This window comes from Trachurus japonicus, chromosome 5 (assembly GCF_045865225.1).
Source record: "Trachurus japonicus isolate A0001 chromosome 5, Traja_1.0".
Classification (NCBI taxonomy): Eukaryota; Metazoa; Chordata; class Actinopteri; order Carangiformes; family Carangidae; genus Trachurus; species Trachurus japonicus.
The window spans coordinates 13,171,368-13,194,916 of NC_140911.1; the positions used below are offsets into that span (position 1 = coordinate 13,171,368).

General features: G+C 38.5%; 1 protein-coding gene across 5 annotated transcripts; it reads left to right on the forward strand.

Moving 5' to 3' along the window:
- The first annotated feature begins 710 nt into the window (after positions 1 to 710).
- Positions 711 to 23,186, forward strand: mitfa (melanocyte inducing transcription factor a). 5 transcript variants are annotated; one of them, XM_085776384.1, is made up of 10 exons: positions 711 to 838; positions 5,259 to 5,511; positions 18,849 to 19,061; positions 19,159 to 19,254; positions 19,382 to 19,490; positions 19,899 to 19,982; positions 20,343 to 20,399; positions 20,628 to 20,703; positions 20,940 to 21,087; positions 21,763 to 23,186. In XM_085776384.1, the coding sequence occupies exons 1-10, from the start codon at positions 825 to 827 to the stop codon at positions 22,165 to 22,167; spliced, it is 1,455 nt and encodes a 484-aa protein (XP_085632510.1). In that variant the 5' UTR covers positions 711 to 824; the 3' UTR covers positions 22,168 to 23,186. The 5 variants fall into 5 exon arrangements, with proteins under 5 accessions (XP_085632510.1, XP_085632512.1, XP_085632514.1 ...); XM_085776388.1 differs by lacking the exon at positions 711 to 838 and adding an exon at positions 14,021 to 14,109 and having other exon boundaries at positions 5,384 to 5,511; positions 21,763 to 22,519; XM_085776386.1 differs by lacking the exon at positions 19,899 to 19,982 and having other exon boundaries at positions 21,763 to 22,519.
- The last annotated feature ends 363 nt before the right edge of the window (positions 23,187 to 23,549 follow it).

Sequence of the window (23,549 nt, forward strand, 5' to 3'; positions counted from 1 at the left end):
ATGTTTATGAAAGTTTCTTGTATTGCAAATAGTTCCATTCTTCTTGTCTCACACTGAGCTATTGAGTTTTATTACCACTGTTAACCTCGGCACATTGACTCAAGGCCTATGTCTACGCAAAACAAAACTCCAACTGTTCTCTGATAAATATTACTAAATAACTAAATAATACTATAGTATTATTGTAAGACAATGCATATTTTAGGAATACTATGCTTATTGAGACAAAAATCAAAAGTTAATTAGTGAAATTTAATGTATGTTTAATATGTTGCAACCGTCCCTGATCCGTGTTGCAACTGTCATGGGGACAGTTTGGGGTCAGTTGCAACGTCTGGATGTAACCATCTTTAAATGGTATGACTAATTAGCTGACAAATGTATGTTTAATCTATAAAGGTTTGGTGAGCCTAGTCCAAATAGTCTCTGAGTAACTGAGAAAAATGTAAAAAGTGTTGCAACTGTCCCCAGTCTCCCCTACTCTAAGGAATTGTCGGAAATAAGGCAGGATGTTTAAAAAAAGTAAAAAAAAATACTGTCATTCCGACCATAGGAGGCAAAAATTGTCGGAATAATGGAACGTTTGATATAAAATTAAGTGTTGCCATTTAGACAATTAAAGCCCTATGTCGGACTGGGTGCAGTGCTTCCTTAAATTAATGTATCCATTTAAACCACAAATGTCATCTTGAATTTGTCACTGTCAACTAGTCAGACATTATTGTGTCACACCAGGAAGTGCCGATGTCCCAGAGCACTTTAAAAGGACCTTATTCCTCAAACCACAGCTATAGAGCAGTGGGGACCTTGAATCACTGACAAACATGAAAATTAAAAGGTAAGAGACATGTTTCATTCTCTGAACTTATTTTGGACATTCACGTCTCTTTGGTTTATTATAATTGTCAGATAGTGTTCTTTGCTATGGACAACAGCATTAATTTTTACAACATTAGCTTCTCACAGCTGGCATATCAGTTATATGTTCACACACACAGGTCATTTTCACAGCTCTGTCTTACATTCAATTGATAAAGAAATAACTTTATGGGGTTTTCAGACTCACCATTAAAATTTTACAGGCAGGTCAGTGGGACTGATTTTGGTAGAGACCTGAATTTAGTCACAGCATTTCAACATATAACGTGACTGACATTATTCATGGGTGAAGATGTTACTGTTTGGCCAGGAAAGCGTCACTGCCTGTACTACGAAAGCATGAAGAGTAGTCAGCATTAGTCTGCTTAGTCATGTGCATCTCCAGCCTCACATCAGCTCATTGATCAATTTTGTTCAGTTATTGTAGATATTGGATTCTGAAAATTAAGTGACAAACATATTTCCTAATGCAAGTTTAAGGAACATGCTAACCAGAGTGGATGTGGGTAAAACATGACTCATGCTGTTTCACATGTTTTGGCTATTGTGATGAAATGAGTATCTTCATGAACTCACTTTCTATTATTATTGAATATAAATCAAAAATATATTAACTGTCCCTTACGCTTCCAGGGATATGTGCCATTCAATTATTGAATGTAAGGTCAAAGTGCTGCTGATGTATTGTTCCTCATGTCAACAGCCTTAAGTCGCATTAAGTGTGCAGGCCGCAGGATACTCCATGACTTCAGGAGTCACACTTCCCTTAAAGCATAAAACTACAAAGCAATTATTACTGCCATGTCCCACATCCCTCTATTCAACAACTATGTAAAACTGATTTAACTTTTAATAACATTGGGATTGTGACTAATATAATAAAGATACCCTCTGACATTTTTCAGTATTACCTGCTGTAGGAGCTATGTGAGTGGGTTACGTTTTTATTAGCACACACATGAACATAGGGGATCAGTCAGGCAGATTCCTGCTTCTGCTTTCATGTAGTTCAGCTGATCAACAGTTGGTTTGTGGTAACGTGGAAAGAAGCCTAATTTCAAATAACGTCAGCTAAAAAGAAGATCTGGAAATTTTTATGAAAAAGGCTTGGAAATAATTTGATGAGAAGGGACTATAGGGCACCAACTTAACTGAAATACATGAGCAAATTATTCAAGTTGTAACCAGTTAAGTAGCCTTCTTTTCTCTTTTAATCAATGTAGTTTCACTTCTCAGTCCCAGTGCCTTCAAAAATGTTCAGAATTGTTTCACATTTTGACCTTCCTGCCAAGTTTTTTTTTAAATTCTTTTTTCCCATTATTTTATGGGGTAAATATATATATATTATTAAATCTTAATATAAGATTTCACCCTAACATAATGTGAAAAACCTGAAGGGGTCTATACTTTCTGAATGTCACTAACTTGTCAGTGCAAAACTTTAACACTCAGCATAATAAATCCATAATAACCCCCCCCACACACACTCACACACAAGAAGTATTTTATAAATTAATTCATTTCATTGTGCACTGCGGTTACAGAGCCTGTTGCCATGCCATGCTCACAAACACAAACAAATTCAGTCAACATAGAGGAGCATTCACTTGTAGTAAGTCAGTAGATTTAAGTCAATTATGTTTTGGCAATTTAACATTTGTTTTCTCAGTCCCCCACTGAGGTCATTTGACTCACTTAGATTGACACACACGCACACACAATACTGCTACTGTTAAAAGTCATGCATCCAAAATTCAAAATTTAAAATTTTGTTTTACCAACCTTGGATCATTACCATAACAAATGCTGTGAGGTCATCTGGACATGCATCATTAAATGTAATGTTCTCTTTAAAATTGGATTGTTACGTGAATTCACTACCTTTATTTTGAAAAACTAAAATGCAGTATTTTCAAACATTTGAAACTGTCGCACAGTGTCTCCTGTGGAGCCTTCAATAAATTCAGTTTGACATTGTCAGTTACATTTTGCCAAAATATATTTAGGTACACGACAGTATAAACATCACAATTGATTTTCAATTTATAAAGTAAAATATAATTGATTTCTTTTTTTAAATTGATGAATAACTAATTGCATTGTTTATGCTTTTTTGTGTGCATAAACCTGATGGGTATTTGATAATGTGTTGAGTGTGGAAAGCTAACAGAAACCAGAAAGTTGTTGCTCCAGTCCGTGTGTGTGTGTGTGTGTGTGTGTGTGTGTGTGTGTGTGTGTGTGTGTGGTGTGTGTGTGTGTGTGTGTGTGTGTGTGTGTGTGTGTGTGTGTGTGTGTGTGTGTGTGTGTGTGTGTGTGTGTGTGTGTGTGTGTGTGTGTGTGTGTGTGTGTGTGTGTGTGTGTGTGTGTGTGTGTGTGTGAGAGAGAGATTTTTAAAAAATCGCTGTGTCAATGTGTGAGTGATTTGTAGTACTGGTTGATAAATAATAATAATAATAATAATAAGGGAAAAGCTGCACACCAAATTGTGTTCCCTGTTGCTGTTTGGGTATGGATGGGGGGAAAAGTCACAGACAGAATGATAAGGCAAACATTTAAAAAAGGATCAAACTCACCAGAAACATAATTATATTTATGTCACTTTGACAAAATATCACACTTTTACCTCAGGGTGCGGCGACAGGATTTACGGTGAAACAGCCCTAGTCACGAGCAAGATCCAAAACAATCATTACAGTTTTAGGAGAGACGATGCATATTTTGTGAATAACTGAAATATTCTTCAGTTAAAACAAAACAAAAAAGATCATTGAGCTTCCATCCCAGTCCTTAAGCACTGCCACTGGTGATGTTGAAGTGATAGCTGCAGACCGGGGCTTGATTTGACATGCCAGCCTAATTAGTGCGATTATCACACAGCTGCACAGGCTGAGAGGATTTGAAGTGGTTTTTATCAAAAGAATCATTTTCCCAGGGAATGCCTCATCCTGACAGCGTGTGCGCTGCCAGATCCATTTGGGTTTGGGATGTTCAGGCGCTGTTCACTCAAATATGCTGCAGATTGGAGAGGGTGAACTCACATCGGACAGACTGAGTTTTTACTCACTGTGTTATTGCATGAGTGAAGCTGTGAAGTGATTAAATGGCTTCCAAAAAGGATACAGGTACTGTGCTGCCTCAGACCTCTGGAGTCTGGTGGCACATAAACCACACTAGCTTACCTCCGATTCATTCTCTGAGCTGGCACAGGGTGGAGGGGGAACTAAATTTGGCTGCTGATCGTTGACTAATTAGCAGAATTAACAACTGAAGGAATTCCTCAGTTCTTGGGACTTGGCTTTCAGTTCTGTTAAATTCAGGCTAATTTGGAGTTATGACACGTTGTGACTTAAAACTGCTCTAATCAATTTTTTAGTCGACAACTGCATGGATGTGGAGGGGATCTTAATATGTTTAAGTGAATCCACAAAGAATTATCGCTAAACGTTTTTGTTCAGTCTCTATTTTCAATTGCAGCAGCATCAGACAAAGTAGCTACAGTAAGCATGTAGCTGAACCTAGCCTAGCATTCAGCAACTAAAGAGGCAGATATTTCCCCCAGGAGTAAGTGGAGAGACCAAAGCAGAGCTGAAAGGAGAAACAGCATTTGATGTATTCTTCAGGTGGGCACAAACATGACTTCAAAAAAAAAAGAAAAAGAAAAAACCTAATTAACTGTTTTTGCATTGATGCTAAGAGCTTACACAGTACAACTTAAGGGAACAGACAAAACAAGTGTGCCACATCCATGTTCATAATTTTCAAAGCAATACTTTGGATGACTAATACATTTTTGTACCTTTATGAAACTAATAAGAACTGTGTATATCTCATTTGTAATTGATGACTTCAGACATGCTGACCTTGGTCTATGTGTTGTAGTTGTGAGTATTTGCATCGTACAGTTCTCAGTGTATTTCTCTGTGTCTAACATGTGTACATGTAGCCTAACTGTTGCTGCTCAATGAAAAAAAAATGCTAAATGCAGCTCAAAAGACACTTAAAACAGACTTATTATTGCAATTCAGGATACATTTTGGACAATAATAATAACATATACAGTCAGTCAGGGCAGTTCGAGTCACTAAAATGTGCTGATGTTAAGCACCCCGTTCTCATACTGCATAAACTCCCTGAAACATAAATGCATCTTTCACCCTCATTCACAGAACAATAACATAGTCTCAGTAAAAGAATCTCTGGCTTCCCTCTCTCTCAATCACCATATTGTGCTCCACTACAATACCACATATTGCTCACTCACTCAGGATGGTTCAGGGTAATGCCACTGGCCATGCATGTACAGCCCAGCATGTTATTTAGCCTGGTCTGTTGAACTCCTCCTTCTTCTTTTTTGCCCTTGGGTGGGCTGGGGTCTTCAGTGCTCCCCCGGACCTGCATGGCCTCTGCAAGCACTTCCAGAGTTCCCCCCCTCCGCCGCCGCCCGTGACGTCACAGGTCCGACTCGGAGAGCAGCCAGTGTTTGCCTGTCACCGGGGTCAAGAGCGCAGGGAGGACCGTGAAAGGAGGACCAGGGACCTTCTGCGCCACGGCAACCATCACACCTTGACCGTCCACGTAACGCCTCCCCACAGCCAGCCTGCTGTGAGCCAGCCGCCCATGGAAGTTCTCAAGGTAAGACTAACCAACAGTGTGCTACACCTGTATGAGCGAGAGCCATGATGTGAAGGGTGGCAAGTTCTCCAGACAACATGGTGGTGGATGCCGTCTTGTGTATCCTTGATTCAAATTGCAATGTTTTTTTAAATTTCTTTGAATCAGAAATTACTGAACCTTTGCCTTCAGGAATTTACTCAATCTGTGTCAGTGCCTGAGAGACAAATACAGTCCTCTGAGAGTGGACTGTGTTAAATCCATAGGGGGGATTATCTCCTGACAGAATTCCTGTTGCCAGACATTTGGCATTCAACTCATTTAATCCTATTTGCTCCACTATACTGACATATTTTCATTCATTTGATTCCTAGTGTGACCAAGGGGACCCTAAACACATCAGAATACATAGATCAGGATTTCATTTTTCTTTTGGAAGACAATATATTGTTTGAATACATATAATCATTACATTTTGATGCCATTAAGATAAGGACCAGTCATCAATTTTCACCCCCTTGGGAATAACAAACGGAAAAAAAAATTCCAGCTGTCAGACTATTGATATATAGTTGTCTGTGTTGGGTTTATTGATTTGATTTGATTATTGAAATCTTCATTTCTGCCAATTAGCACAGATATATGCATGTGATATCATTAAGTCCAATGAGTTCTGCAAGATGAGTGTAACGTCTCTGCTGTTGAGTGGAGGGGATAAGGTCATGAATGACATCACTTGTCAGCTTGTGTGAAGTTTTCATTTTCAACTCTGACGTTGTCAGTGTCTTTATTGATTGTGAAATAATATAATCCTTTAGCACTATACGATTCGATACTGCAACAGTGTCACTTGGCACGTGGATCTCTGTTTTCACGTGGATTTGTTTCCATGTGCAGAACAGAAAAATTACTATTGTTGTATTTTTCCTTTGTAATGACCTTAGATTGCTGTTGACTGATTCTCTTTATATCACCACATGTTTCACATGTTTCCCTCTGTTGTTCAAAAGAACGGTTACAATCACGTTTGAACTGGAAACTAACTTGAGGAGACAATCTGCAGGAACTTTTCCTCATACTGTATCATTTTCCAGACAACGATGTCAACTTCCTGGACAAACACCTTTTGACAGTTTGAACCTAACCTGTCTGTGGATTATCAGAGACCCCCCTAAAACCGTGCAGGCAGGGCAAAATTAGCTTAGAAGTACCAGGCAGAGCTGCTGGACCATGAAAGTGAAAACATAAAGCTCAGATGAGGTTATCCAAAAGGGGAGGGGGGGACCCTTAATTAGCCAGGTTACCTCTGACCCCTGTGAGAATCAAGTGATCAGGGATCAAGGCAAAGCAGCAGAGGTTTATTAGACACACACTTAAGTCAGCAAGAAATAATTATAATTAGGTTCAAAACTCATTATTAAATTGGCTGTAGTAGTTGGTACTCTGAAAGAAATCAGTATACAGTCTTCTGTCTCTCTGATTCTCACTTTTGATGATTTAAGTTGATGTAAACAGAGTAAAAATAGTCATGTTACCTCAGCTGTGGGCTACAATGTGAATTTTCAATTTTTGGCCAGCAACATTGAAAGTGTTCTAAATTAGCTATTAGCACTTCCAATTGGCCCTTGTACCGGTAAATATACAGACAATCATTACATGATTACTTTTCTACATCCAGTCTGAGAAAGAAAAAGAAGCATCAGTTACAAGTGAAAGAAGAAGCATGATTTTCGATTCAAATTCAGATACAGTTACTAAGATGTGGAGGGTTTCTACGTGCAGTTAGTGACTCCATGAGCTGTGTGTCAAGGCCATGGTAACAGCTGCTGACTGTGTTGATAAAGCCGACCAACTTGTATTTTTTCCACATAGTTTTTTTTAAACACAGTCATGCATCTGTCCCTTTCACCTCCTTCACTATCTTTGCCAGACGTCAGAAAAACAAAATCTGCCTCAACAGTAAAAATATTGTAAGAAAATTAGTTCAAACTTAAGTCACAGTCACAGCTGCCACCCTCACTCTTATATAAATATACCCTTCAGAAAGAATAACTAATGATTTCTTGATGCAGACTTGTCTGCAAGCAGCACGTTTGCTGTCTCGTGTGTGATAGCGAGTCGAAATAACAGAAATACTGAATTTAAATCATTTAACCAAGACGTAGCTGGTAGTGCTATAAGGATTCCTCACAGACGTGGGTTGCGGTGAATAATGCAAGATGTATTTTCACTAGAAGTGTTTACTCCCATGGTAAAGAACAGTTAAAACCGCTCCCTCAAGAGACAAACCCTACAGATAAAGTACTGTATGGAGAAATTCTCAATCTCCATGGAAACTAAGAAACAGAAATATGACATGGAAAGAAATAATAAAGCATGATCCATGATGCACAGTGCTCCCTATAGACGCACAGTGACAACTATCAAACTGAAAACTTAAAAACAAACTTATTGGTCGAGGTTAAGTCAGAGTTGACTTTACACAATGGGACCTTTCTTGTGCTTTCACGGTACATTACAGCTAGGAAAGTTTTCCTCTCTGTGTACTGCAACTGTTCTCCTTGGAGCTGAGTTGTGCGTACATCCGTGCCATCTTAGATGTTATCAGGGTTGATATAGAACAATGACTGTGAAGGAGCATCACCAGTGCTAGTTTGTATACTTGATTAAAATCATAAATTGTGCTACGGCCCAAAAAAAGCCCAAAAACCTTCTAGTAAAAGTGTTGAATTAGGATTAGGAAAAAAAAGATGAATAGATATTATTCATTGCAGAAATTCTAACTTTTTAGAGCATGAAAAACAAGAATCCTTGTATGCCCTGACTGAGCACAACATAGCAGGATGCCGGGTCCAGCTCACCTACATGGAGTGCCTAAAATATATCACCTGTGACAAAGCAGTGAGAACAGCCTAAGGTCTAAAGTTCTTCTCACATTAATCATCCACACAGTTGTACACTCCTTGAGCCAGGCCGACATGACGGTGATATTGTATTTACAAATCCACCTTCATTTTTCAAGGGTCCTATCCTGGCCTTCTCATACTTAGATTAAAGTTTCAACTCTTAGCATGAATCTGTGGTGGTAAGGTCATTTTGCTGTTAAAGCAGCACTTATATATAAATATAATAATATATACATATAAAATCTAAAAAATATATAATATATAAATATTTAGTACATGTAATGTGGAGGGGAGGTTACTTGTAGTGACAAACTCACTAGTGAATCTTCACCTTATTGCACTCCTCCTCAGCCCTAATAATTGTTTTAGATCTTTTTTTTATAGTTTACAACTGTTTTCAACATTTTAACAGTCTTTATATTAACTTCTGCACTTCTACACAACTTTTGTCCAGTATATAAAATATAAATCCAGTATACAATGGCAGTATTTCCAGTAGTTATGTGAAGCTGACTGAGATATTTGACTGCTAGAGTCATACTATACGATGTAGGCTATGTAATGTGTATAATGGAAAAAGAGATACTGGCTCTTTACCTCTGAGCATACAGCTGATCTATTCCAAAAAAATGTAATGGTATCAAACACAGTTATATCTATATTTGTGATGGCCCTGAAAAAAACCTTGACTTTTAAAAATCATCAGATTCAGCTCCACGTGCAGGCGTTAGTGGTTTACACTGACCTTTTCCTCAAACTCCAGGCACATTGAGATGAATAATGCTACATGTTTGTGCTCTTTGATATTCTGGGGGGGAAGAAACTCTGAGGTCTCAGACTGAGCAGAGGCTGAGCTCAGAGAGCTTTTTGTTTAGTAGACTCATCAGAGTATACCTAGAGCTCTGTTCTAAATTTCCCGTTGATTATTCAAGATAAAGTTTTCAAAGAGAAAGACATGTCTGTACAAGTTTCAAAGACTAATGGAAGAATTTCTCAGCAGTTTGCAAATTTGTGTCTTCAGCTGTTTGCCTCTGCAATTTATCTCTATAGCTCTATCTCTATAGTATGATAAAGTTTGACTCTGTGACCTGACCCTTTCTACTTGAGGGAAATAGTTTTTTACACACATATGTAGCACAGAATCATACATGCATGATCTCAAGGCATATTAAATGACCGTCTTTCCCGACCAGTTGGGTTGTGGGGATAGAAACAGGGGAGACAGAGGGAAGAGCGGACCAGGAACAAGCTCTGTCAGACAGGTTGACAATGTAATAATATGTTGTTGTGAAAGTATTACAGCAATACCAATTGATTTTTTTTTTTTAAAGAATACAGTACAAACATTGAACATTTTGTTTGAATCGCTTTCCTCTTTGATTCTGTTCGCTGACAGAGAGCATCCCCCCACACCAGGCATGATAATGAGACTCTGTGTATTTATGTAGCTGCTAAATTAGGGTTTATTATTTGTCACTTAAGCAAGTGCATGTTCTTAATCCCACACGGCCCGGACAATGTGCCTCATTCTTGGAAGAGGATGTTACATTCTTGCTAATGTTACCCTTTAGCCACAGGCTAAGGAGCAGAGAAGACATCTCTTTGTCCCTGGCTCCTCCTCTTGATGAAGTGGTCTGTCTCTACAGTAGTTGCTATTTGCTGTAGAGAATTGTTACTAAGGGCATTAGGCAAGAGAGCAAAATCTACTTCCTCGAGGCCATGGCGGAAATCAGCACATGTAGTAATCATTCATCTCAAAATCCAGCTCACATTATCCCTGGTGACCTAAAGGAGCTCAGTGTCTTCTATGGTGTCAGTCACTTAAACATAGTTGAGGTTGAAAGATTTGCTCAACTTTTAGCCCTTTAGTTGCATTGGTGTTTAATGTGTTTTTTGTCAAATGCACCAAGAAGCTGAATAATACTTTAGCCTAAATGACCTTTAAAGCAAATGTCAATAGTCACACTAGAGAAGATGTGCAGAGGTCTGAGCTGGTCACACTGCCTTTTCCCTTTATCTCATGAAACCATGCAGAAATAAAACAAAGATATGAAACAGTAACACAAGACTCCTGTTGCAATCTTGACTGGTGTTTATACTGGACTTCCTGGGAACTGCATTGGGATGCGAAACTGCTCCTGGCTGTTGTCGGCAAAGTTATTGTAACTATAGATTTCCAACCCACTGAAGAATTAGGATATTTAAACTAACCCACGTGAGACACTGTTGCTGCTGCTGCTGCTGTGTTTTATTGTTGATAGAGATGCGAACATGTGAACAGTAAGTGTGTGGGTGGAGCTGGGTGGTGAGTAGGGGAGGGTGACACGTGAGAAGGATGATGGCCACAGAACCGAGTCGGATCCGCTGCTGTTGAGGAGGAGTACATCACAGCCCCACAGCATCATTTGTCACTGTGATTTTTTTTTCCCAGACTGAGCCACCAGGCCAGTTTGAGTGGCAGCCCACAAGGAAGAGTTCATTCTGCTGCACCGACAGATGAAAAATACGTCCAAAGTAACAGAATGCACTCATTTTCATGAACAAACACTAAAACATTGCCTGCCCTATACCATCTCTCATGCTCAGAGTTGGATATAGTGAAATGTGCTCCATGCTGATTTCCTGTGCGTTGTAGCTGCACGTTTCTAATGGTTGGGTCAAATGGCAACACATAAAGGACAGGCAAATTCAACCTGGGGCTCTAGTTTCCCAACATTTTAGGTATGACAGAATGAATATGAAGATTTTCGTTTTAATTGCTCCCGTTATGCAGTAGATCTGTCGACACAGCAGCGTATAATAGGAGCAGACGGATTTTAGTCTGTTTAGGCTATTTACATCCCACAAAACCGCCTTTTTTTTCACAGAAAACGTCAAATGGCTATTCAAACAGACACCAAAGGGTTTGTTTATTTCAAGAAAACAGAGATGTTTGCTAAAGGAGCTGTAATACAAAGTCTCGCATGAGAGTCAAGTTGATGGCTCATTATGTTTACAGGTCGTCTGAAGCTCCTGTTTGTTTTATCAACAAAGGAATATCATCTCAGAGGGACAATGTTTTCGTAGTGGCAAGAGTAAATCTGGCTATTGTTTATTCTGCCTGTAAACACTGAGCGTGTCAACGTAACTCTTGTGCGGGACTTCTCGAGACTTTGTATTACAGCTCCATTTACAAACGTAGCCATGTTGTCTGTGAAAAACAAATTGTAGTTTTGTGGGATGTAAACAGCCTAAACAGCCTAAGATCCGTCCACTACCAGCTGCTGAGGTATTGCAGGGACAGACAGAAAGTTACTGCAGAACATGAGACATTAAAAAGAAAATCTTCAGATTCATTCTTTAGGAATATTAGGAAACTATAGCCAAAATATTAGGAAACTAGCCACACGATGCAGTGAAACATGCTGCAGTATGAATTGGTGAGAGGTCATAAGGTTTAACATCCATACCACTAAAACCAAAAGATTTTTTTTTTTTTTTACATTTTGCAGAACCCTTTTTCACAATTTTTTCAACAAGGGAGGTTCAGTCTATAGTTTTACACCGAGGGTAAGTCTTGTGTTTTTTATCTGATAGTGGGCTGCAGTGCAGAATCAGAGATGAGAGTAGATATCGAAAAACGAAAAAAGCTAATTTACAACCAAAGTAAAACATAGTGCCGCTGTATGCTACAGAACAGACACTGTGTCGCCTGTAAACGAGGAACAAGGTTCACCAGTTATTTCGATCTTGAGGATTTTTAGTTTGTAATTCTTTCTGTAGATTTACTTTGCCATTAATCTAATAGCATACTGTATATCATCATTCACTGGAACTAAGTCTAAACAAATACAAGTATTTTTTGTCACAGGCCGTATCGTTTTTTACATCTGTCTTAACCTAGTAGTCATTTAGTCTTTTGTGATTCTATCATATAAGCACAACTCCAGTTAATACTAACAATATATCCACCGCAACAGGTTGCTTGACATCTTGACATGACATTTGTGCACCAGTTGTGGTGTTGGCAGCTCCAAATGTCTTGGTGAGTTCACGTTACAGTGGTTCCTCCACAAAGACAATGCAGGGATGTATTTGGAAACAAGTCGGTGCCAGCATCGTAACAAGCCTGTCATGTGAATTACTGTTGCTATACTTGTGATGAAAACTGACGTTGTGTGAAAGATCTGTTTCTGTGCGCGCAGGCCATTTTGTGATTCAAAATGGCTCAGCTTGCAGTGTAACTGAATTTCTTAAGGCCCAGTTTTGTAGGAAAATGTGAGACGTGGCATGTTTTGAATGTAAAGCAGGTCAAGGTTTTATATCACAGATGCTAACAGTGATATAAATAAACTCCAACTATGTATAGGTGGCCCATAGTGGGTTGCTCTGCAGTTCCCATCTTGGCAGTGCCTGTGTAACTCAGCTAATGCATGAATGGCAAAGAGTAAGGCCGTGTGCAGAACTGAGATACATACTACTGGGTCAAGAACTGTGGCAGGCATATGGTCCCTTTAGCATAATTAGCACAGCTGAGCATCTGGGCGTCTTGCTTGAGGGGTAACCCCAGGCTAATCCAATTCTGGCTAATTAGCTCGTTAATGGGCTAAGCTAACAAACCAGGTATAATGAGTGCAGACACAGATACCTGCTAATTAGTGCTAATATACAAATGGAATAATAAAAAAAAAAATATTCATTTAAAAAAAATATTTGCACAAAATTCTCAAAAAAACATCACAAAACAACTGAGATTTGTCAACTGGCCAGTTGTGATGGCACCCACCTGTCACTCAATGCTATGCACCCTCATCCTTTTACAGTTGTCATGAAGAGAGAAGTTAGCTATAGAGAAAACTGTTATCAGGCTGTAAACACATTTATTTCTGCTGTGAGCTGAGATTTTGTATTCAAGTGGCTGGCACTTCAGTTTTTGCCACAGTGGGTTGGCTTTACTTTTCGGCCTTGGAGGCTGCTACTTGCTCCTTGAAAATCAGTCATCAGGATTTCTGTAACTTTTGTGATCTCACTACCTTAAAGTCAGAGCCATCAACCATGCCGGTCATAATCGTAATATTTTGTATATAAAGTTGAAGTAACAGGTAGATAAAGATAAGAACCAGTCTAGTCGTTGCTGATCTTCTGTTGACAACATGACATTCTCCTTTTTGAGCACTTAGCAGCCTCAGTGATTTATGGATTTTTTTTAGATTTGTAGTAAGTTCATTTTGTTTGGAAGGTGGAAGATATAATGTTTTCTAAATCTGAATCATTTTATCACCATCAAATCAACTGTAATTACATTGATGCATTTAGGAATTGTGCTCAGAAATAACAGCATACAGTATGGCTAACTTACTGAAGAGCTATATTTTACTCCATCTATCTATTTTTGATTTATGTGGCTGTTTGTTAAATCATTCTCTGCACACTTGACTTATTGACAAGCTGTTTCCTTTGATGTGTTGAAGGCAAACAGTTCAGTAGCCAATAGCTCTAATGAAGCCATTCTGTTAAATTTTAGCAGACAGTAAATGTTAAGAGTCTTCCTTTGACGAAATGCCCTCAAGTGCGGCTGGCTGCCAAGGATGTAAGAAACCAAGTGAGGCTGGCTGAGAGATATGAATGGATCTGTTTCTTTTCAGGGGTCAAGAAGTGACGACTATCTCTCGAAATGTTATTGGTCCTCAGGGCAGAAGTCTAAAACATGGACCCATGTGCTCTCCTTGAGAAGGTAATAAACCTCTGTCTCACAAAGAGTCTATGAATAAAGTGAGAGCTCTGCTTGCTGTAGGGATAAATGAAATACATCCCTTGTTAATAGTTCCCTCTCAACCCAAAGGTTTGGCTGAAGGAAAAGGCCACACTGTCAAGGGGGAGACAAAGAAACACTCTACTATGAGTTTACAGAGAATGCTTTCTCTGTTCGATTCTGTCCAGCCAGGAGGCACATCCCCTGTGTTTGTGCTCACCTCTCCAGCTCCTAGTGAGTTTCCAATAATTCAGACAAAGACATGATGCTGGCGGTTCCAGCAGCGTTGCACGAGATGCAGCGACAGACCTTTGCATTAATTTTCTGCACAACCGATAAGAGTGCGCCACTCGTGAGGGACCTGATTGGCAGCTTGATTCATGGGGTAAATGTGGATTATGGGGATAGTGTTCTCTTCAGCATTGTGAATAAAGATGCATAAAATTGGTTTTCAAGGCAGTGCATCAACTCTTGCCTCTCTGCTAATAAAAGCAGATTCATATCTTCATGGACAGTGACAAAATGTAAGTTGCAGCACTGTAGATAATCAATGCTTCAGTTGAGCAAAACATTTTTTTGCACTTGCATTTATAATTGGCAGGAACAGTGCCAGAATTTCAACAATGGGCCTATGCAATTTTGGCTGTGCTTTGTAATTACATAAGTCAATACTGGTTCAATCTTTTTTAATATTTAGATTATTATTTACCTGTGGCAGTTTATATATTGTATATTACAAGGTATATACCTAGTCCTTCTTTTGCAGTAAGTCAGACGAATATATGGATTCATTTATTACAATGTCATTTAACATCTTGTTGGGTTCTAGCTGGATTACAGATCAGTTGCTGGGTGAGCTTTTATCGAGAGAGAGAGTGAGAGAGCAGTGCAAGTTTTTCTCAATAGAAATTTCAGCTTCATCTTCTTTTTTGTGTTCTTCTAGTTTCAATAGAAAAACATCTTCACTCACGAAATTAGACACCGAGTGGATCTGTGCACATTCTCGGAAACTGAGTAGCTACACAGAGCGCTGGACGTAAGCCTGAATAAAGGGAACAAAAACAAATCCCTCATTCACAATATCCATAGAAACACAAACACACAGTGACTCACTACGTGCAAATTTGACCTCGGTCACAAAACATATTTTTCATGCCGTAAGTCATGGCATCCATCAGTTTGTGCTTTGTTTGAAAATCAGTTGAATTGCAGTTAAAACATTGTTTAAATGTAGTTTTGTAAAACAGTTTCTCTCAAATCTTTTTCGAAAAATAACAAAGGAACAGACGATAGGGATTTTAGAGAGAAAAATAATATTTCTCATCACAGCATTTTCATCAAAAATTCTCATCCGTATTTCTCATCTGGCATCATTCTGTTGGCAATGTAAAACTGCCTGTTGTGAAAGGTCTAGACTTCACACGTGATAGTAGCCTAATAAGTGTTACTTACTACTTATTTTACTGTTTAGTTTGAGTTTTTATCAAAATTAAAAGTTGAGTATATGTTCTCCCTGTCATTCATGATGGGCCAGTTGTGCACCTCTCTCCACACAGCCGAAAAAGATATATTATTGGTGGCACAAAAGGACACACACCACTGATCCAGTGTTGCTGTGAGTTTGAAACATCATCATCATTATGGATTTAATGTGCTAAAGAAACTTTTCAAATACACAAAAGATAGCTGTATGAGGACATTGTCTTTGAATGCAACTTAACCCCATACAATTCCTCAAATTGGACTGAGCATAGTTGCCCGTGGACTAAATAGTACAGAAAAAGAAGATCAATTTAACATGAACTATTTGGAAAACACAACTTCATGTTAAATGGACTGACTGTACTGTAGGGACAAAGGGCCTTCAGCTTCACAGAAGTTCATGTCTGTGAAAGCAGATGTATTTGACAATGCTGTTTCTTGTGTGCTTGGTTATTCTGCAGACTCCTGCCAACTAAATCCATCCACCCATCCATCCACTAGGGGTTGGAGCCAGTCCCAGGCTGACATGTGGTGGTCGGGTCGACCCTGCAGGTCACCTATCTATCACAGGACATATAGAGACAGTTTATACCTTAGAGGAATTTGGAGTCACCAATCAACCAGACATGCAAACTACATACAGAAAAATCCCAGGCCACAGGGCTAACTGCTAAACTAAACTAAATATTTGGTTTATTTATTCTTATTTTTCTTTATTTTCACATAGTTTTTCCCAAATGTAATTTATTATCCTTATTTTGCTAATCATGAAGCTATAATTTCTGAGATTCTGAATTTCTTATTTTAGGTACAGTAGTAGAGGAAGCATTTGCTACTGTTTCCTCACATTAACACTTCCTTCAACACAATATTTGTAACAGGTGTTTTTCCTGCATAATGTGCAACTTCAAACTGCAAACTTAAAAACAAGTCTTAGAAACACATGAACTTGTGAGGTGGTTTTTCAGACTAATTGATGAAGCAACATTTTTGCAGAATTGAAATGGAAACACATTTTTTTCTCTGGATCTGTGACGCATGCCATATAATGCCCCAAGGAACCAGCTCCAGTTAAGAGACAGACTGCTGGAAATCTGTCGTCACGTTTAATTGGAATGATATCGTGAGAGGACAAAACTCAGCTTTATGCGCATAACATCACTTAATGGAACCACAGACCATTAACAATTGTGTTTTTGTCGCCTTTTCTATTTATGGAAACCTTGCTAGTGTTTTCTGGGCTCCTCTCCTCATTACAACATGTGAAGAGCCACTATTAAGAATGTGTCTCGAGTCAAAGTTGGGAAACAGGTCAGGAAGACCAGGGGAAAGGTCTGGGGTTTTTTTGCTTTTTTTTTTGTAATAAAGTGCTGCTGTTTTATTATTCAGTTTTAAATATTGATGTTTTTGCACATCCCGTTCCTCAGGACAAATCTAATGAAAGAATAACATTTTTTGATCACTAAACACACTGCTCCAAGCTGAATGAATTTGTGGTGCTGTAGCTTGTAGGTAGTCATCCTGCTGCTCCTGCTTATGCATCTTGAACCAAAGGCACTATCACTCTTGTTTACACCAGCAGTGGTGCTCCACCACTCAAATCAGACTACAATATTAAGTCAATGACCACGCCCTCTGGGCCTCTTTGCAGTGCACCATTGACTGTGTGCGGCGCCATGATCAACTGATTCACAAAAAAGAAAGCCTATAAAAAGCTTTTGGAGGAGATAAACTCCCATTGACTGCTGCTATGTTTCTAATCTCAGGGGGGGATTTCAAATGCTTTCTAGTGCAAAGAGAGATGGACAATGCCACATCTGAAGAGTCAAATGTAACATGTTTCTCTGCACCCTAAGGCCTGCAAATACTGTCAGCTTGATACTGTCAGCTTGAATGAGGCCATTCACCTTGTTTACCCTACAAATGTGACTGCATAACAATTCACAGTTAAATGCAATTAACCTCTGAAACTCCCCAAAAAAAATGGGTTATTGGTAAACACACCATACATTTGGGTTTTAATATGGCTGCTTTGTTGAAAGACAGTGGTGTCAATTGTGTCACTGTTGCTCAGAACAAATAATGTTTTATACTAGATGAGCAGAACTAAAGATTAAATGTTAGTTGGCCTTAAGCAAGCTTCAGTTCGCAGACTACTTGCAAGATAGTAGAAAGACTCCTTTGTGAGCTGGATGTGGTGACGTCAAATGGGCTCTATAAAGACATAAATTCATAGTTTAGCTGGAACAACAAAGCAGTGGGAGGATGAGTCTCAGTGTCCTCCTCCATTTCTTAACTTGCATAACTAATGAGCCTTCAGTCCTGGATAAATTAAGCAGGACTAGTGACTGCTCTCAAATTTGCACAAACTAGCTTGCCGTCTGCACTGTAGGCTAACAAGATAAAGGGATTATATACTGTATAGACTGTTTTTATTGATTACTACTCAAATAACATGTTGGAGATGCTTGAATACAGCCACTATCAGGTGAGAATGGTTGATCTTTTTCTATTTCATGTATGTCGTTTAAAAAAAAAAACAAAACAAGTAAATAAAAAAAAAACATTTTTGGACTGAAATAGAGTGAAGCTAATGTTTCATCTCTATCTCATGGTTGAAATACGTACAGATAATGTCGATAATGTAGAAACACTCCCTCAACACATTTTGCAGCTGTTGATCTTCAGAGAACTACACTGTAACACCAGGCGATGTGAATTGTTTGTATATTAAATTGTGGAGATGCTGCATGGCTGTAAATGGTCACAGATCATGTGACAAAGCTTAAATGCTCCACGGTGTCCTTTCTGTGGTGACGAGACATTTAGTCCGCAGTAAATACAGTTATCCAGCGTCATGTTGTTGAAATATGCATTGTATGTTTAGAATAAAAATAATGTCATTTGAACACAATTTAAGGCTCCAGTGTCCTTAGAAATGGTGTGTTTAGGACCAGCATATTATTGTAGCACAGCTTGATTCTCCAAAGTTTAGGATTAACAGATTCTAAAACATCTTCAGATTTTACTTCAAGTTTTTTGTTTCTTTTAAATGTTGCACACAAAGAAAATTATTGATGTTTGAATTTTTTTTTCCTTTTAGGGTTTAGCCATTGCTTGTTGTTTTTCAATCCCTGTCTTCTAATCAGTTAATAGGAAAACTTTCATAAACAGTACTAGACTTCATAATGCAACTGAAACTGAAAATCTCCTCAAATGTCTTCGTCTGGCTCTCACAGGTGCAGTCCCACCTGGAGAATCCAACCAAGTACCACATCCAGCAGGCTCAGAGGCAGCAGGTGAGGCAGTATCTTTCCACCACCCTGGGTGGTAAAGCTGGCAGCCAGTGCCCCAGTCAGCCCCCCGAGCACGGCATGCCGCCCGGGCACGGCAGCAGCGCCCCCAACAGTCCCATGGCCCTGCTCACCCTCAGCTCCAACTGTGAAAAAGAAGTACGCAGGCACACTCACTTCATCACACTCAGAGATCCTGACAAACTATAATCACAGATCTCTCATTTCTAATCATATGTGATTTTCTGTGATGCAGATGGATGACGTCATTGATGATATTATTAGCTTGGAGTCAAGTTACAATGAAGATGTTCTTGGACTGATGGACCCAGGGCTCCAAATTAACAACCCGGTAATTTTTTCAAGTAGAGATCTTGTTCATGACTGCAAAAGGATTATATCCATTTATTAAACAATACATAATTGTTATTCATATTTTTTTAAATAAAACATTGGATATTTTATTTCATGTTCTGCAGCTCCCTGTGTCTGGGAGCCTTCTGGACGTGTATGGAAATCAAGGACTTCCACTCTCGGGCCTCGCCATCAGCAACTCCTGTCCACCCAACATTAAAAGGGAATACACAGGTAAAGCACTGAGAAAAACATGTTAATACTATCTTACTGTTGATTTACTGTTCTTAGGCTCCATATGGGCTGACTGGAAGTGGGGGCTATAAATTCATACTATGAAATCACTTGACAGTCAATGTAGCATGCTTAACTGTGACTAGTAAGTTCATAAATCTCAGTTCATCATGTAGTCAAGTCATAGTAAAAAAAACACAGAATGGAAAGTTTGTCATTTGTCTTAAGGTCTGATTCATTAATTTTTCATTTGTACTGTAATATTGTTTAATCAAGGATTAAGAGAAACACATGTCCATCATACTGCACAGATGATAGCATTACTATAGGGCCAGTGTTAATATTGTGTGCAATTTGGAAATGCACAAGATACCATTAAGCCAATTATTTGCCAAATAATTACTCCAGCTCCTGGCATGAAGCAAGTACTGGACAAGCCTGGATCCTGTGGCCAGTATGAAAACTATCAAAGGCCAGAGGGCTTTCCAGTAGGTAAGCAAAGCAAAATCAAAAGTTGATGTTTTTTCTTTCACTGTAAAAGCTGTTTTCAATCTGATTTCCAGGAACTGGTCATCAAGTATTTTTAGTATGACTGAATCGCACACAATATGAATAAACTGTAACACTAACTACTGAGAAGCTAATTGTGATAATCTTTTCTAGTCTTTTTTCTCTGTACTTCTCAGAATGTGTCAATGATTTCATGTTAGCTGTGTTTACGTAGCAGAAAAAAAACACTTTTTTTGTATAGTACATCAAATACTACTGTGCAATCATTTTTTAGACCCATCTAATCAAATAGTGATGATTTCTCAAAAGCTCTTGACATTCATGTTTCTCTATGTTTCACAGAGGCTGAAGTCCGTGCTCTCGCTAAAGAGAGACAAAAGAAGGACAATCACAACTTAAGTAAGTACAATGAATCCAATTTTTATGTCTGTTTAAACATTTGGAAGCAGTATTTCAAAATGTTAATTCATCAGGAATGCATTTTTTTCTAAAAAAATTGGAACATTTCAATGATTGTAAACTGTAAAATAATGATTTATATAGATTTGTTTTGTGGCCTATAATACAATATAGACTAACTGCAAAGACTGGTTGCTGTACTAACTGTTTATTCTCCTGAAACTGTAGTTGAACGAAGACGGAGATTCAATATCAACGACCGCATCAAAGAGCTGGGAACTTTAATACCCAAGTCAAATGACCCGTGAGTTTTTTTCTCTCTCTCTCTTTATATCAATGTGTATGAATTCCAGCTATCGTTTTGACTGTCTATTCATCAACTTTTTTTTTTTTTTTTTTACATACTCTTCATGTGTCCAAGTGTCCTTAAAGTTTGAGTGCAGTGATTATTTGCTCAGAGGGCCGTAAAGAATCCTGTGCTGTTCTGGTCAGCTGGTCAGCTGACTCTGACTGTAGATCTTTGTCTCCTGTATACCCCAGAGACATGCGCTGGAATAAGGGCACCATTCTGAAAGCCTCAGTGGACTATATCAGGAAGCTACAGCGGGAGCAGCAGAGAGCCAAGGAGCTTGAGTGCAGACAGAGGAAGCTGGAGCACGCAAACCGCCATCTGATGCTCCGCATACAGGTGGGTGAGACAGAGACAGCGAAAAAGATTAACACAACAGTTCAATGAAATCCCCTCATCAAATGTTCAAGTCATCGAAAAAAGGTTAGACATGCACCAGTGCAAAGTGTTCCAGGGTATCTAGTTTTTATGTTCATACTCAAAGCTAAAGTTAATCCGATAATTCCAGCAAGGGACATAAATTAAAACTTGCTTCTGTCCCATAGTTATGGAAACCCATTTCCGCCAGAAAAAAAAAAGAGAGAGATAAAAAGTCAATATTATGAGATAAAAAGTCGAAATTATGAGATAAGAAGTGTGCATGCGCCTCAATGGCAATGTTGTTTTGGTATTGGGTCGAGCATAAGTTACACTCTAGAACAGAAGGTGGCGGTAATACAAAATACATTTTTTGGATTATTAGAAGTACATCCATTTATTCTGATTTTATATGCTGTTCCATGCTCATTTTAACATTAACTTTATGTGTTGTTCCTGCCTTGTTGTGTGTTGTGTTTTCACAATATTTCTACAGTTGCTGTTATTATTATCTTTTTTTTAAGCTATTACAATTTTTCAGTGTTTTGTTGTTGTTTTTTGTCTGTAAAGTACTTTGTGTTACATTAGTGTGTGTATGTGTGTAGTACTAGTGCTTTTAGGAGTGTTGATGTTGTGGTTACCTCTTTATTCATGTAGGAGCTGGAGATCCAGGCCCGAGCCCATGGTCTCACAGTGGTGTCATCCTCATCTGTCTGCACGTCAGAGTTAATGGCACGGGCCATCAAACAGGAGCCTGTCCTCGGCGACTGCCCCTCAGACCTCTACCAGCACAGCTCGGCTCCTGACATGTCCCCCCCAACCACACTGGACCTCAACAACGGCACCATCACCTTCGACCAGATGCCTGCAGATTCTGGGGACACTGGCCCCTATGGAAACTCCAGGACCTGTAAAATGAAGGAACTGGTAAGGGAAAACACCATGTCGTCAATTTCCCCAACTGACCCCCTCCTGTCGTCCATGTCCCCGGATATTTCCAACAACGGTAGCAGCCACCACAGCTCCAGCTCCAGTATGGAGGATAAGGACCATGGCTGTTAGCACTATATCCAGTGCCGTGGATCACATGGCCACCACTCTGACACTCTCTGTCTGTAGCATCTCATCAGTCAGGCACCAACATTAAAGTGACTTACAGGTGTACGCTTGGCTAAGTGGATTAAGAAATTCATAAGATAATTTCATGTATTACATATTTTAGTTCCATTATTATCCTGAGATGTTGTATGTTACTGTGACCTTTCATTCATTTCTTTATTGTAGGCAGAATATTTATGCCATCCTATAATCTTGACTCTCCATAGGACAGTTCAGAACTACCCGACAAACTAATTCAAGGTGGCTGAGAAATATGTCCACAACATGCTGTCATTAAACACTGGTCGACTTGATACAATTTTTTAATTATTCTCTTTTTTTTAACTTTTGATATTTTTCACACATAGAGCATACTGAACTGAGGCACATACAAAGCTCAATAAATTAGCAAAGTTGACAGGAAAAACATTACTGTTTTTAGACAGATTTTAAAAGTATACCCAATCTCATAAAATCCACTGAATTAAACATTAAATTAAATAAAAACTGTTTCTTAACATATATGAATGTATATAATTTTTTACCCTTTGCTCTTGAATGTATTCTGAAGAAATAGCAAATCAAATATCATTAGTATTATCATCATTAAAGTATTTTATTATTAATATCTCTTATTTATTTTGTATTATTTTCTTATATTCATTTAATGAGAGACTATTGTGTTTGTACCAGTACTTAAAATGTTTTTTTTTCTCTAAATTTTTTTATTTCAAAAATGGCCCCCCAAACAAACTAATTGATCTCAGTATCAGTTATCAAAGCTTGAACTGTCATTCATTCTATGCCCTAGTTTTGATGATTGAAGGTAAATTCATCATGGAAGGAAATGTAGTCTATGAAAACAGAGGGTATATTGATTATGTATTTGTGACATGATACACCATCATACTATGTTTATAATGAATGTAAAATAAAATTGAAGAAATTAAAAAACAATGTTGTTTATGCTAACAAGGACTCAGAGCGGCCTTTGCAGATATGTATCACTGAATGTACACAGAGTTTAATCTTTGTTTCTTTGTGATGTTTGTTCTTGCTAATATTGTACAAACAACACTTTGGATGCAAATATGTTGTAACCAGGGTTTTTGTAAAAAACAAAGAAGAGAAAGAAAAAAATGTGTTTGGTGTTATGTGTAAAAACTACAGTAGAACCATTGATCTCAATTTGTTACCTCTGCACTATCAACTACTCCACTGATATTTTGACCCCTTTCTCCCATACATTTATAGGAAGTCTCTGTGAAACACATACAAACACACACACACACACACACACACACACACATGCATGGATATTCTAAACATAATATTTAAGGTAATAA

Excerpts from the sequence above, each read along its gene's own strand:
- mitfa (XM_085776384.1), top strand. Across the intron at positions 19,062-19,158 it reads GCTCCAACTGTGAAAAAGAA|ATGGATGACGTCATTGATGA; the intron begins GTACGCAGGCAC and ends TCTGTGATGCAG. Across the intron at positions 19,255-19,381 it reads GGCTCCAAATTAACAACCCG|CTCCCTGTGTCTGGGAGCCT; the intron begins GTAATTTTTTCA and ends CATGTTCTGCAG.